Raw genomic sequence first — 17,021 nt, forward strand, 5'->3', positions numbered from 1 at the left:
CCATACTTGCCCCAACTGTTCAGGGTCCAAACTCGTAGTGGTTTCAAGCTGCGCCCTGCATAGCAGTTTATTCCATTCTTAAAGGGACATAACTCCAGAACGGTGAAAGTGACGCCACCCAAATTTAAATTTGATCTGTGTTTGGTGGTAATAAGCATTGTATATAAGTTTCATAACATTTGGTTGAGGCAAACTAAAATTGGAGTGTGAATACGGCAAATTTAGAAATTTTTCCATTTATAAAGGGACATAACTCAAGAATGGTGAAAGTGACGCCACCCAATTTGAACTTGATTTGTGTTTGGTGGAAATAAGCACTGTGTATAAGTTACACAACATTTGGTTGAGGAAAACTAAAGTTAGAGAAGGGAAACTAATTTTGGGACATACAGAAAAAAGGATGGACGTACATACAGATGGACAAGGGTAAAACTTAATGCCCCCTCTGCCATAAAATATGGGGTAAAAGGGAATCTATGAAATTCCTCTCTCAGTAGTACAGGTGCTTTTGTCAGAGTGAAATAGGTTTTTCGGATTTTGGATTATTTCTTTTTAATTGCATGCTCTTATATCACTAATGTTTTGAAAAAGACAACACAATTCATAAACAATATTTATTTAATTTCAACATATTTATATTACTTGATGACATACACACAATACAGCAGTTACACACAACTGAAAAGATAGGCATGGAATGATATAATGATTTAATGAAGTAATAAACACTGAAAATATTTCAGCTAAAAATTCTTATTGTTAATTGAATGAATTCAATGACTTGGACTAGTATGTACAGATATAATTGAAGCTGTTTCAAATAGTATAAATATACCGTATTTGGTTGTGTATTATCTGCATCCCTTTTTTATCACCAAATCTCATGAGATTTCACATCTGTACTTTGAAATGATACAAAAGTGAAGAAAACAACTCCTTCAGAGTCTGTAGACTGTATAATACACACCCCTCTACCAATTATATGTCTTGGGTAAAATAAGTGTGTATAACACACAGCTGAATATGGCAAGTAATTTCTTTGTGTTTATTTCAGTTAAAGGAATGAATAAAAGAATAAAAAAGTAAAGAAAAAATTCAATAAGTAGTTTTGCAATAAGCAGACCAAATCATGTTTACAAAAACATTCCAAATTTTATGGTTATTAGCATACATATTTACTTTCAAGAAAAAATAAAAATGATCTACTACTTTAATAGTTTGACATGATCTTGTATTTCTTCTATATGTTTTCAACTGCATCACATTGCAATAAAATATATAAAAGGTTCAACTATAATCCAAGTAGGAGACACTGGGGAAAATGAGTCTATAAACCATTGCTCACAAATTGAAGGGTGTTGTGAAATTATGTTTTTAACTCTGGCCAAATGATCTCTGACTTGATTGGCAATTTTATAATACAAAATTCTCTTACTTACTAGTTTATAATTTCATGCAAATTAACATTAAAATCATATTTGGACAAATTCATTGTAAACACATCTCAACTTTAAGATAGAATGAACTATGCTTCTTGTTATAACACATTTATATCCTTACAAGAAAAAGATACATTCTTATGCGAGTTGGTGAATTAATTAAATAACAATGTACATGCATAGGTCCCAGTATCATGTGGTTGAAGGTAAAATCTATTTGCATTTCAACACACGACTAGTGATCAAGAAATGTATCTTTTCTTGTCCTAAGACTAAGAGAGAAATTTCAAAGAGTAAATAACAGTAGACTGCATGCACTCTTTCAGAATCAACACACGAAGTTATCATTTTTCTTCTGCTTATTTTACAAGTAATTAATCAAATACACAAGTATAATTATGTAAAATGAATGATGAAAAAAATCATTCCAAAAATATACATATTGTCTCACTAAAAAAGTATTTTCCTTGAACCAGTACATTGTGGGTTTTTTTTTTTGGTAAATAAACTGGTGAACAGATTTATCACATGACAAAATGGCAAAAAAGAATTATCTATTATGAAGACATTGAATGTCAAAGGAAGTTGATTTTGTGAAACAGTTTTTCTATGTGGAGGTTCATTCATGAAGAAGAAGAAATTTAAATAACAAACACATGATTACTGCTAAATTAGTCAGAAACAAATTCTCCTTCCCAAATATATATTTGAATTGAATAAATAGTGTCATCATGGCACATGAATTTTACAATTGAATGAGTCCAGGAAAATGTGCAAACAGTGCATGAACAATGGCTGTCAAACAATTTCAGATAACAGTCGAGTGAGTAACTTATCTCTTCTGTGAGTATGCTGAAGGAGAGATACTTTAACATTGCAATCTCTACAAATATCTTGTTCAGAATGATTTCGAGAAGAACAAGTGAACGTTATTCATTCTATTACCTACAAAGAGTTAAAATATTATCTTTGGTTTTTTAAATGTTTGATAGCATTTGATGCTTGAAACACCACAATTTTAAAATAGACAGATATTTTTAGCATTCATTGGCTAATGGATAAATAAAACAAAACAAAAACATTAATTAAAAACAGGCATATGGTTTAATGTGTAAGACAATAAAATAGGATATGGTTTCATGGAAATAAACATAGTCCCTCTAAAAGATTAAAAATGCATTTACAGCTGTTTAGATAAATGTGCTCATATGGCATTTACTGTTAAATATCTGTCAAATTTCAAGGCAATTTATTTTTATTTGTTTCAGCTCTCACCCTGAAAATAGTGCTACTCGAAAAGTTGTGAATATTTCATGGTTTATGGAATAAAAGAGTCTTGATTTCAATATTTGTACATTGTACAATGCATTCAACTTAAAGTCAACAAACTTAAATTGAATATCACTTGAAAAATATCTATATTTCAGTCCTTTATGAAACTGGTCTAGGTGAACATCATGAAGTTTACACAATTCTTTTCACCAGATATATTCAAGCATTTTGGTGTTTTCTATATTTCAGATCATCTTAATCCCCAAGAGCATTTCCTCTTCCCCAGGCATGCCGGCCACCATTAGCATTATCATTGCCATCTTGTCGTCTGCTGGCTGGTGCTTGACCAAATCCTGACATTCCACCTCTTCTGTTTGGTAACCATTTGTAGCTACAAAACAATATGGAAAAGAATTTATAGTTTTTCATTGATGTAATTTGAGTTGGATGGCAAACTAGTTAATTTTTCAACTTGACTAACCAAATTATAACATGTAATACACTCAACCTTATCAGATTGTGGTAATGAATTATACACTGACTGCTTAAAACAAATGTAAATTGTACAAAAACAAAATTTTGCAAAAAAAATTGTGGTCATTTTATCAAGTTGAATTTGGTTAATTTATGAAAGAATTAGTGTATGATTGTCACGAAATAGAAGTTCCTTCATAATTAAAGTTCCAAATGGAAACAATATTCTGGAATATTATTTCCACTGATATAAATATTACAATAAATGTTCCTAACGGAATAAATGGTATAGAATATTTGTTCCAACAGGAACAGATATTATGACATTGTTTATAACAAAGTTTCCAGTGGAACTTCTGTTAACTTAGGTGGAACAAATATACGTTGACATGATGCCCTCTAACATGGTGATGAAGGGAAATTACTCTAACTCAAATTAAGTCAATGGGAAACTAGCTATACATACTGATAGTGTGAAAGTTGATTGTTTCAAGTTTACATACGAATACAAGAAGACATTTATAACATGACAAAAAGTAAAGCTACCATATGATACATCACAATATAAAACCAAACAAGACATCTTTAGATCACTGTTCAGTTTTCAACAATTATCAAGTATAAATACCATATGTTACATTATAAATTAACTTAATGTTACTCCAATTATCTGTTGACCAATTTACTTGCATGTGATATTTTTTTATTGTTGTACTAGCTATTTAAAAACACAAAACAAACCAAACAGCTTAAAACAACTTTTTAAGGCCTTTCTGGCTTTCAGTGACATATAGTTACTTACATCCATGTCTTTTGGTCTGGTGGATAGTTGTCTCATTTACAATTATACAATCTCCAAATTTTCATATTAATATTTGTTGAAATTGCAATTGGTGATTTTTTTATTGTACATCCACTTTGAAATTTCAGTCTAAGTTTTACTTTAATATTGCTGAATTTGATCATGCTGCTGATTAAACTTACAATATGGCTGGTACTCGTAACATTGTAGCTCCTCCAAAATCTTGGGGATATTTAAACATTAAGAAGAAATACAAATGTCCAACAACTATACCAAGTAACTGTGCTAAGCCACTAGAAAAAAAACATATATGAATGAACTATCATGTTAAGACATACATTATTTAAAAAAATTAACTAAATCATCCTGAAACAGTCACTAATTTCAGAGTATTTTAGCCTGCTTTATCAGAATTTTCCCATTTCCCTTACCTATTAAAAATAAAATAATCAAGAAAAAAAATAAGCAACTGAAATGAATTGGAATGAAATTACAAGAAACCAATTTCATTGTATGATTGAGTACCTTAACATAGTTTTTTTTAACTGAATGTTAAGTCCTCTCCTAATACATGTTATCCATGTCTGCTCCACAAAAATACCATTGCATTAAATTGTTTGTGAAAATGAAAGTGAAGATGTTCTATTCAATTCAATATCTTGGGATCAGTTTTCAATGTGTAGAAATACCACCATAGTTTTTTTTATAAGAGGTTTAAGATACCACATGATAAAAGAGTTGCATTCAATGCCTAAAGTAAAAACAGTGTGAAAATCAATATAGAAAATTGGCTCAAAATTTTTAATAACATTTATAGTATAAAGTTTCTACTTACCCACTTCCAATAATAGCATTGAAAGCAAATAAAACCCATGGCAAATACATGGCCTGAAAATGACAAAAATATTGACAGTTAATTGTGGTACTTGAATTGTTATTTCACATATGGGAAACCTAAAAAAACAATGATTTACAATGTCAATATTCTGACAATGCACAATTAATAGATACTGAACATGTAAAAATCCTCCAGAAAATTATCATAATAAAGAAAAGCTATTTTTGATACCTTATATATATGGCCAAAAAATAAGAGAAGAAATGAAAGTCTTATCTACATATGATCTAGTTGAAAACAAACTGATTTACAGAATAACAGATAGTGTAAACAATATTTTATTTAAGAATTGAATGCTTCTTTTTGTAAATTCATAGGGGTGTAAAAGCGTTGACTGAAGTAAATTTGTATGAAGCGTGGAAGCGCTTCATACTAAAAATGTGTGCACGGTCAACGCTTTTACACCCCTATAAAATTACTAAAAGAAGCATTCAATACTTATACTTACATTTTTTCTCTATGATCACGAAAATACGATTACTATCAAATTTTTCTTTTATTTACCTGTGCACTTTATTGTAGAAGCTCGTGTCATCATGCAAGTTACAATTTAGTTTGAAATGAAGTTTGATTTCAGAATGACGTGAGATTGCTGTAAGCCAATCAGAATAACGTATTTTAATGAAACATACATCTTATGTAATTATTGTGAAAATAAATAACATAAACATTACAATATGACAGTTATAAAGAAAATATACTGCACAAATCTGTTAATGTCATTATTCATATTTTAAAGCCACTAAGAAGGGGTAAGGAAATTTACATACAGTTTATACATATTTTACACAATATTATTTTTGTAACATCATGAACATTGGCATACAAGTTACTAAATCAGTTTTGACGTCAATGAACAATTGGTAGAGCTCAGCATTCTGAACATTTTCGTCCTAATCAGATTTTCTCTATTTATCATGTTTATAGTTGTTTTCAAAATAATAGACAAAACTTGCATTTTACCCCTATGTTCTATTTTTAGCCATGTCAGCCATCTTGGTTGGCAGGTTGGGTCATTGGACACATTTTTTAAGCTAGATACCCCAATGATGATTGTGGCCAAGTTTGGTTACATTTGGTCTAGTAGTTTCAGAGGAGAAGATTTTTGTAAAAGTTAATGGACGACAACGAGAAAAGCTCACTTGGCCCTTTTTTGTTAACATACTTTTGTGAAGGATATGACCATAACAATAGGTCTGATCACATATATGTGTAATATTCTAATTTTATCATCGGTATAAGGACATCATTCGTAAATATAGCTCAACATGCAGACTTCTTATACGTTCAGGTATTTCACATCCAATTTTTTATGGAAATATTTTTTATAAAGCACAAAAATGTCAGTATTCACCTCTGAAGCTAACAAAACCTTTAAATAGACTTATTAAGAAGGGATATAGTTACAATACTGTTGTCAGGTCATTAAAGATTGCATATTTTGGCGTTAATATTGATTCACTTATAGGGTCTTTGCATCGGCACTAAACACATTTATTTAAAAACCAGTTGTTGGCATGACACGGGTTATGTTCTTCTCATATATGTTATGATGGTATGATACTAAACCCCTAACGGGAAGGATTGTGCCTGATATTCATATGATGAAGACATAATCTTTCAATCAGTTTAATTGAAGTCTGGAGCTGGCATGTCAGTTAACTGCTAGTAGTCTGTTGTTATTTATGTATTATTGTCATTTTGTTTATTTTCTTTGGTTAAATCTTCTGACATCAGACTCGGACTTCTCTTGAACTGAATTTTAATGTGCGTATTGTTATGCGTTTACTTTTCTACATTGGCTAGAGGTATAGGGGGGAGTTGAGATCTCATAAACATGTTTAACCCCGCCGCATTTTTGCACCTGTCCCAAGTCAGGAGCCTCTAGCCTTTGTCAGTCTTGTATTATTTTTAATTTTAGTTTCTTGTGTACAATTTGGAGTTTAGTATGGCGTTCATTATCACTGAACTAGTATATATATTTGTTTGGGGGCCAGCTGAAGGACGCCTCCGGGTGCGGGAATTTCTCGCTGCATTGAAGACCTGTTGGTGACCTTCTGCTGTTGTCTGTTCTATGGTCTGGTTGTTGTCTCTTTGACACATTCCCCATTTCCATTCTCAATTTTATTAACTACATGTACCCACCTTAAACTGTGTTCCAAACCAGAACTGTACGATCTGATCTTTATTTAACTGACACCACACATATAAAACACTCAACACCATAGGATCCATCAGTAACTATAAAGAGTAAATAAAAGTGTGATTATAATGTACATGTATGTATTATAGTGTACTCCATTAATTCTTTCATTTTCATAGGTATCAATTTTTATTGTGGGAGAAAATATTACTACTTCAAGAGTCCCTCATTTCATTGTTTCAACATTTTCTCAAAACAATTTAAATTTATATAAATTTGTATTTCTTTTTTTCTATGAAATCAGCATACAAATCCAAGAATTAACAAGAATTTCATTTATTCAACCTTTAAAAACCTTGAAATTATATAGGGAGATTATTAATTAAGAGATAATCAATATGAGTATATTTTCATGTTTTTGGACAAAACTGTATGCTGATCTTATTTTCTATACTACTACATTTTACTTACATATATTTCAGCTACCAATCCAATTATCTGTTTTCATCAGTTAAGGCAAAACTCTGAAGTAAATCCACAAAAAATTAAAAAAACACTTCATGTCATTCGATCATCAAAAATCAATCAATATCTCTGATGTTAATCCCCCATAATAAATAAAAAAATTATCCACTACTGTTACCAAATGTTGATTTTTTTTCTAAATCTTCTTATTTATAGATTTCTACAGATAACTCCATTGTCACCAATAACACATTGGTAAATAAAAGAAGAATGTGTCTGAGGAAACGAATGCCCCCACTCGGACTTTGCAATTTTCCAATTTAAAAAGGGGCATAACTCTAGAACAGTAAGTGACTCAATGCCCAAATTTCGAACTCTGTCTGCATGTAAGCATAGCATATGAGTTTTATAAAATTTTGATGAGACAAACTTGGGAGTGCAAAAATTTCCAAATTACTAAGGGGCATAACTCTAGACAGTTAATGACATACTGCCAAAATTAAAACTCTCTCTGCATGTTGAGGTTCCTAGCATTATGTAAGAGTTTCATAAAATTTGGATGAGGAAAACTAAAGTTAGAGTGTGGAAACGAACATGGGATGGACAGAAACACGTAAGGACAATCAAGGATAACGTTTAATGCCCCCATTGCCAAGGGCAGGGCCATACAAATATAACTATGTGGTACCATGGTGCATTTAATATGGTCTTTATGACAACTCTGATTTAGAGTCTTTTTAAGGTCCAGAATCTTGTCAGCAATTGTGGATTTTTTTTTTTAATTCAAGAAATTTGGTGCCAAGGGTTTGCTATTAAATTTGGGCACTTTCCCATGACTTTCTAGTGAAATTTAAGATATATATCTGTGGTAAAATGATGTTGTCAGGCTGCTGTCTAATTGATATTTATCCCAAATTTGTTTTCATTCATCCACATTTGTTTAAAAGGATACAACAAGTGCTAACCAGTTAAAGAGCCACATAAAGGCATATTCTGCTGGCTTGCCATCATATATACCTGAAAAACATGAAAAACTATAATCATGAAGAAACTAAAGCAATGTACACTACAACACATGTTAATTTTGTTCTTGAACTTGTCCACAGTTAGCAGTCAATCCATGTCCTTCCTTGTTTTCATCTCTTAATCTTGTAAAAATACTGAATACAAATGTTTATCTGTATATCTTGCAAGTCTAAAGATTTTCCCCACAAAAATTTTGCTGTTTCATCAGAATTTGATTTCTGATATTAAACAACTTGATGAAGAAAGGGAATTGGGCTCCTAGACATATATACATGTAGCAGTCATAAACCAAATACACTTCATTCAATCAGAGGCAAGTTATTTCCTTTTTATTAGATGTGAACATGTATAGTACACAGCTTGAATGACAATTTCAACCATTAATTTTTTCTCAATATTTTCATACCACAAATCTGCTGGAACTTGCAGTAATTTATTTGTTTTATAATTCATTATACATCCCAATACATTTATATTTCAAATTTTGATAATAAAATGATTGTTAAGAGCTCTTCAACAAAACATGCTCCTTATTTATTGCAGACCTCATTAGAAATGAAATTGACATTTGCACACAATTATGAATATACGTGTACATGTACATGTATATGATATAACAATGACATAAGCATGTTTTGTATAGTTATAATGATTAATCAGTGTGTCAATTTTTATTTCAGTACTTGAAAAATTCATGCATTCTTGCAAAGTTAATTATAACAAACAAAACTTTTAATGAACATGCCTTTTTACATGTAGAAGAGCTCTTCATCTAACAAATAAATTTGATTTCCCTAGAATAAATCTTCTCAAAAGAGAAACAAATCTTGCAATTCAAGAATTAAAATTCTGATAAAATGTATGTCATGGCATTCTTTAGAAAATACATGTAAGAACCAAAAACCAACACAAATTTATATAAGTTCAAATTCTGTTTATGCAGTAATGTACAAAAACAGTATGAGGTGAAATCTGGATGTCAACTTTATCACTTGTGTGTTGTTGTGTTCCTTGGTGTTTATAAACTAGTGTGTAAGTAAGATAGTTGTGTGCCTTTTAAATGTTAAATCCATAAGCATATTATAAATACATGAACCACAACATGACAATCATAAATGAATTCAAGAAAGAACATATCAATAGTGCAGATAAATTGTTTGTAACATGAGCATGTACTTAATATACTAGATATTTTTTATATAAATAGTTTACATACCTGTCTCTATTCTGGTAGAATATGAATATAAGAAATAAAGGTTTATCAAATATGGGAATCCTGTTGGATAAAATAGTACAGCTGTCAGCGGCCTCCAAAACTGAAATAGATATATATAAAAAAAGATACAAATTAGAACAATATTTATTCAGATTCAAAGTTTCTAATAAATAAACTGTTAACACAGAGATGTTGAAATTAAAATAGCAATACTTTAACATGCAAGTTATGCAAACATTCAAAGTCAATGAACCATGACTGAAGGTACAGGTCTAAACAATATCCATGGAAATGAGATGTGCCAATGCTTATACAACTGCAAACCAAATACCATTGACTTTTCATAAGTTGTTCCCTTTAAACAAACCTAAACACAAACATTAACTTGTAACCTACCGGCATGTAAAAGTTTCAAAGTCAATGAACCATAATTAGGGGTTGGGGTTATATAATCTCCATGGAAATGAAACTTGCAAATGCCAAGACCTAATCACAAACTAATACATGAAAACTAAGCAAAAGTTTCAAAGTCAATAGACCATGAATGAGGGGGCGGGGCCAAATAATCTCCATGGAAATGAGATATGCCAATGCTTATACAACTGCATACCAAATATCATTGACCTACCACTAGTGGTTCCCCATAAACTGACCTTATCACAAACTAATACATGTAAACTAAGCAAAGTTTCAAAGTCAATAGACCTTGACTGAGGGAGCGGGGCCAAATAATCTCCATGGTAATGAGATGTGCCAATGTTAATACAACTGCATACCAAATATCATTGACCTACCACTAGTGGTTCACCATGAACTAGACCTAATCACAAACCAATACATTGTTGACGCCGCCGCTGTCGATGCCGGAAACAGCATACCTATGTCTCGCTTTTTTACTCTGTCAAGGCGAGACAAAAAACCATTATTGAGAAAGTATATCACAAAAAGTAATATGAAACCAAAATAATTACATAAATGTGATTTTTAGTTTCCATCCATCTCCAACTGCATGAGGTTGTCTGTACTCAGAGTAAAATTTTAGATGTAAACACATCCATTTTTGACCATTTTTTAGGATGAGGTAACAAATTCAGTTTGTTGTAAATCAGAATCTTTTAATTAATGCTAAAAAAAAATTTTGACCATCACTCAAACATGTCAAACTGTTTATGGGAGAGACTGAGAGTATGACACTCCTGAAATTTACTCCCAATTAATTTTAAGTCCTGTAATAGTCAAATCCATGGTGTACTGGAGGAAACTCTTCTTATAGACATAGGAAAGAAGTTGGTTTTAAAAGATTAAAATTGTCACACAGGAATGCACAAAATGGAAAAATTCAAGAAAATTCCCATATTTTCAAAACATTTTCCATAAACATTTAAGCTACGCCAAATTACTGTGTGTGTAAAAAATTCAAGATTTTTTTAAAGTCTCTAGTAAATGCATGCATATGCTAACTTAAAAGATGAATTTTAAAGGCAAAGCTTAACTCAATGATATGAATGACTACATTTTCATTGACTTTAAACATTACTTTTTCCATTTTATAATTAGTCCTTGTCACAGCTGTGTATTCATAATCAAATACATTGATAAACCAACTTGTGCTGAGAAATCACGACAATCTGTAATTTGTCTGTCGCTGGTAACAAAAAAATTTAAAATACAATTATTCCCCTTTTACTGACATCCTTAGCTTTAACTGATTGATTGGTGTTAAACACCCCTATAAGCACTATTGGTTATTTCATGGTGGTCAGTTTTTATTGGTGGGGAAAGACCAGGTCCAGGGAGAGAACCACAACCTACAATAGGAAAACTGACAATCCTACTCAATTAAGATTGGAGTCGAAGCCACATGTTACCCACTGGCCAGGTTGGGTACAACCCACCAAATGGGGAACTATTCCCCCAAATGAGTAACAATGCCTCATTTGAGTAATCATTTCATAGTGCAAAAATCTAAATTCTCTTTACTGAGTCTTTTAACTTAAAATGGCATATATTCATAAAAAATGCAGCAAATTTTCCAAAAGATGAATAGCCCTAACCTGATATACTAAGAAGTTACAATCCTATGAAAACTTCGAAAAATTGACTATTTTCAAGGCTACTAACTTTTGAAAAACTCAAAATAAAAAAATTGGTTATTTGGAAGGAGTACTAGTGGTTCCATTTTCTATGAATTTGTGCCATTTTAGCAAAAAGACCCAGTTAAGAAAATTTCCTTTTTAACACTATATACCTTTGTATCAAATGATTACTCAAATACTTACTTACTTAATGATACTTAATGATGTTTTCAGGTACAGGATCCTCACGGTTCATCTTCACCAGACTCATATATTGAATTGTTATCTCTATTATTTCTGTTGCTGCTTCCGGTTATTTCAGGTCGATAATCAGAATAATAGATTTCTTCGCATTTCCAGTAATTATCTAATCTATTTTTAAATGCATTTATAGATGGTGCTTTTGTTACTTTATCTGGTAACTTGTTCCATAATTTGGCAATTCTTACTGCAAAGCTGTTTTTCCTCAGACTTGTTTTAAATCTTTGGTGAATAATTTTGTTGCTATTAACTCTTGTGCTATGCCTATTTTCGGTGTTTGAAATTAATTTGAGAAATGTACTAGTTTCTGGATCATATTTTCCGTTAAGTATCTTATATGTCTCAATCATGTCCCCTCGGACCCTTCTATATGACAATGTTGGCAGCTTAAGTTTTTTCAGTCAAATGAGGGATTGTTACTCATTTGAGGAATAGTTAATTAGTTCCCCATTTGGTGGGTTGGCTCCAACCTGTTACCTGCAGGATTAAAACTCACAACCTCATTCTTGACAGACTAGTGAAACAGTACATGTAGTTGAACTACTCAAGACCACTAGGCACTACTAGTACTTGAACTCAGCCACAGCACTGAGCCTGAGGCCTTAGTTATAACTGTATGGGCTAGCTATAATGGGATATAATGCACATGTCAAATGTAAGTATTAATAATTAAATGTACCTGAAATTTGTAAATTAAGGATTCATAATGTAGAAACAACCACATAGGATTCAAAAGTCCCAACTTCGCTGCTATTGGTATAATAACTGATCCTGTAAACCACCATTTCGTTATTTTCGGAATACTGCGGTACCAATCCCCGATATCATTCGATGACATCTCGTTTCTTGAATGAAATTTCAGTATATCAAATCATCAATTGTCATTAAGACACAAATCTACTGATGTTTATACCGTGTAAATCTGACGTGGCTTTTGCACAAAAAGTTGATTATCACCGGAAGTAAACATAAATCGGTTTGCTCTGGATTTTTCTTTGATGAAATCTCTTAAACCCAAAAGTTTACAAAAGGATAAATTTTGCATATACTATTTTATAAAACGAATTAACTTTGAGAAAGACATACATTTGCTATTTTAAAAGATTAAAATAAATCTTTAAGACCTTTCAAAGACAGAGCTTTCAATAAATATATATTTAAGGATAGTTGAGATTCCATTATCACTACAATGATGAATTTAATTTACCTCAGAGTTCGTATTTTTTATGGACTTAAAAAATCTATAATTTTATCAAAGCGCGACAAATCAAAACATGTTTGGTCCCGAAAATTGTAAACATTACTGACTATAAGAAGAGCAATACCGACCACACTTAAATGAAGCTCAAATGCAAATAAGTCAGGGAAGCAAACTCAAAATTTACAGGGTATGAAATATGCAATATCAAATGAAAAATACTATGCTATTGGTATGATAACTGAAAAATTAAGACTAAAAATAATTAATAACTGATCCTGTAAACCAAATGATACCAATTTACCTGAAATAACCGGAAGCAGCAACAGAAATAATAGAGATAACAATTCAATATATGAGTCTGGTGAAGATGAACCGTGAGGATCCTGATATTTTGATAAATAAACATATAAAATGTTGCTACCATTTCTATAAATCAAATGATCTTGCTGATATTTGTATCAATTATACCAATAGCATAATAATTAGAGTATTTTACAGGATCAGTTATTATACCAATAGCATAGTATTTTCATCCTGACAAGTCCCTTCAGATTTAAAGATACAGGTATTAAACTGTTTGACTGTTTTAGACAATGCCAGAATATTCATCATGTTGAATGTGGGCAGTACAGTACGCACAGAGAGTTTGTAATCGCGAACTCTAATCACGGATTTCGGAGTGTAGCGGTGTCACACCGCGAATCACGGATTATACTCCCAATTTCCTCCAAAGATTCTCTCCCAACACCGCGTGGCTGTTAATTGGTTTATTGCCCATCGGATGAACTGAAAATAAATGACGCGTGACAACATAATCGGATTAGCCAGATTTATTACCTTTGTACATTTAATCGATCTTGATTGCACCTGTGTGCTTTAAAACACGGTATTAAAATTTCCTTTCTTTGACAGATAAAAATGTGACATTTTCTTTCAAAATAAGATAATTATTCTTGTATGTATTTGCCCCATGTCATTGTCATTTGAAATAAAACGTACAAACGTATAAAAATACGAATAAAACACTTATTTTGTATTTTTATTATAGTCCGGTCAGGTCATAATTTTTGTTTTTTCAACAAAGACGATTTTACTACAATTAGAATCTTTTATGACCTACTCAGTGAGCAATATCCGGTTCATTAATTGTTCAATATATAAATATCAACTGGCTTAAAACAAAATGATGTATTTGTATATCGTGTTCTACAAGAAAGAAATATGTGAAAAAAATGTGGATCGGATTTTTACGATCTACACATTTTCAAATAGGATCTCTATCAACGCCCAACAGGAACTGAACGACATGCATCCTGTTTTCATCTACCATTTATGTATATTGTTGACCATGGACGTATAAATAATGTCCAGGTTTATGTCCTGTGTTGACTGAGAAGGCTGGTGTTCGTTTATTCAGAAAAGGATTATATTTTAGATTCCGGTTAATCAATTGTAAAAGGACCTTCTAGAGTCTCAATCTGAAGGCATACAAATGTCAATCATTCCAAAGCAAATTTAAACCCCGAATGAATTTTCCCACGGTCATCCAGAAAGGTCACCTGAGTTTACTGTTACGTGATAATATTTCCCGCCAAATAAAAATCTCGTGAACAAAATTGATGTCACTATTTTTAGCATTCAATATTGTGAGCGAAGTCAAGTTCAAAGTTCAACCACGGACTGTTGATCACTGAGATGTGTATCGTATTCCCACGGCAATTAGTTTCTTTTTAAAAAAAATTAAAATCACTGTCCTTTATACAACACACAAGTTTACATTCATTGTGCGTAAATGAATATTATGCAACGACGAGTTGATGCAGCTATAGAAGTATTCCTGTTGTAGCCGAAATGTAATTATTTATCCTAAAGTAATGCGAACAAATCGTAAAGAGAAAATGCCGTAGACTTATTAAGCATAACGAATGGTGAATAGTATTTTCTTTTTTACTTGCATATACAAATTTTGAGACACGTAATTTTCTTTAAACTGCTCACTTTTATATTCAGCGTTAGTTTCCGTTTATTTTTACGCAAGTATGTCTCTTTTCGTAAATAAAATAATTTACCGATGAACTTAAACAAGGTCAAAATCAAGTATAGTTTTTGTTATAAAACTTTAATGCAATTGAAAGAATTAACAACAACATTCGTGTGACATTCTGCTTTTAAATCTTTAATTTGTTTCAAGCAATTATGTAATCGTAAAATGAAAATGGCGTGGACTTATTAGCATAACGAATAGTGAATAATATTTTCTTTTTTACTTGTATACAAAACTTTGAGACATGTAATTTTCCTTTAAACTGCCCACTTTTATTCAGCGTAAGTCTCCGTTTATTTTTACACAAGTATGTCTCTTTTGTAAATTAAATATTAATTTACTGACCAGAAAAAAAACGAGGTAAAAATCAAATATAGTTTTTTTTTAATAAAACTATTTTTAAATGTACAGTGTAATTGAAAGAATTAACAACAACGTTTTGCTTTTAAATCTTTTATTTGTTTCAAGCAATCAGAAATATAACCTGATTATCAATAGACAGGAAATACAATTGTTTAATTACATAAGTAATCTCACATACCTTGACTGTCGCGTGACGGTATAGATCAGAAGGATTAGGGCAATTAATTACCTGGTGTGACACCGCGTCACACCGGACTGGGAGAGATGTCGCTAATACAATAAACAAAAGGTAGCGAATCTACGCGGAAGTCGGAGGGAATACTCCCAAATTTCTCCGAGAATTTAGGGAGGGATGTCGGAGTTTCCTGGTGTCACACCAAGAAAAAACTTGGTGTTCGGAGTTTGGGAAGCCTTTCGCGAAATTTGTACTGTATATGGAAGAAGCTCTGTTTATCTGACGTTCTAATATAGTCAGATGTGGCCGTATAAGCTCAATTGGGTTTTAAAAAAATAAGTCTCTTCTATTTTTGGAATGAAATTCCTGTTACTTTCTATATCATTTGGAAGATAAGTACGATAAACTAACCCTGTGTCCGCAGTCACTTGCTCCCATTCACTGATTCAGGTTCACACTCTTTGTTATTGGTTTTGTCAAAGATTTGTATAGTGTACACTTTACAAATCCTTTGGATTTTTAATGGTTTTTAAGTTGGTGTATTGCTATAAATAAGTGTTTTTTAATTGTTTCAAAATAAAGTGACATTCTAAAATGTAAACAGGTTTCCCTTAGTGTTTTATCAAATATTTGACGAAATGAATCATGAATAAAAAATTGTCTTGATGATCAAGGAAAAGTTTTTCATTTAAGACTTATAAAAAAAGGCAGAAGATACCAAATCTCATTGAGTTTACTCATACTTAGCTATTACTACATGCAGTATTTACATCAAAGCTAGTTATAAAAACTATCACGATTTTCAAACAAAGAACAATAATACCAAATTTTGCTTTGTAAATATATTTTGCCGAATTTTTATTCATGAAAATTTAAATATTTTGATAAATAAACATCTAAAATGTTGCTACCATTTCTATAAATCAAATGATCTTGCTGATGTTTGTATATATCTTTGTTACTGTAATATCAGCTTCAATAGTAATCATAAGTTTTCATAAATGAAAAGCAAGATATATTTAGTCATGTTTATTTATCAAAAGCAAAATCATTGTTTGTATGGATAAAAACAATATTCTAAGATCTTACTATTGTGTTAACTTAATTGATACCCATTACAAGTAAGTTTATTCAAAGCATCAATGAGTTTACATGGATCTGATCTAA

General features: G+C 31.3%; 2 protein-coding genes across 2 annotated transcripts in view; one reads left to right on the top strand and one right to left on the bottom strand.

Moving 5' to 3' along the window:
- Positions 1-600: 600 nt before the first annotated feature.
- On the bottom strand, positions 601-13,044 carry LOC127703193 (derlin-1-like). Its single transcript, XM_052207726.1, has 8 exons — positions 12,751-13,044; positions 9,736-9,835; positions 8,446-8,510; positions 7,500-7,526; positions 7,031-7,126; positions 4,823-4,875; positions 4,170-4,280; positions 601-3,102 (listed from the first exon to the last, which is right to left on the bottom strand). Exons 1-8 carry the CDS (start codon positions 12,907-12,909, stop codon positions 2,967-2,969), a joined length of 747 nt encoding a protein of 248 aa, XP_052063686.1. The 5' UTR covers positions 12,910-13,044; the 3' UTR covers positions 601-2,966.
- A 291-nt stretch (positions 13,045-13,335) lies between these two features.
- LOC127703185 (TBC1 domain family member 31-like) overlaps positions 13,336-17,021 on the top strand; it is a 40,589-nt gene continuing 36,903 nt past the window's right edge. The window contains exon 1 of the mRNA XM_052207714.1: positions 13,336-13,459. The gene's annotated coding sequence lies outside the window, so the exon portion shown is untranslated. The remainder of the gene's footprint in view (positions 13,460-17,021) is intronic.

The sequence above is a fragment of the Mytilus californianus genome, unplaced genomic scaffold (genome assembly GCF_021869535.1).
Source record: "Mytilus californianus isolate M0D057914Y unplaced genomic scaffold, xbMytCali1.0.p SCAF_5, whole genome shotgun sequence".
Lineage (NCBI taxonomy): Eukaryota > Metazoa > Mollusca > Bivalvia > Mytilida > Mytilidae > Mytilus > Mytilus californianus.

Excerpts from the sequence above, each read along its gene's own strand:
- LOC127703193 (XM_052207726.1), bottom strand. The coding sequence starts at position 12,909 with ATGTCATCGAATGATATCGGGGATTGGTACCGCAGTATTCCGAAAATA. Across the intron at positions 9,836-12,750 it reads CCTTAATTTACAAATTTCAG|TTTTGGAGGCCGCTGACAGC; the intron begins GTACATTTAATT and ends TATCTATTTCAG. Across the intron at positions 8,511-9,735 it reads TTCTACCAGAATAGAGACAG|GTATATATGATGGCAAGCCA; the intron begins GTATGTAAACTA and ends CATGTTTTTCAG.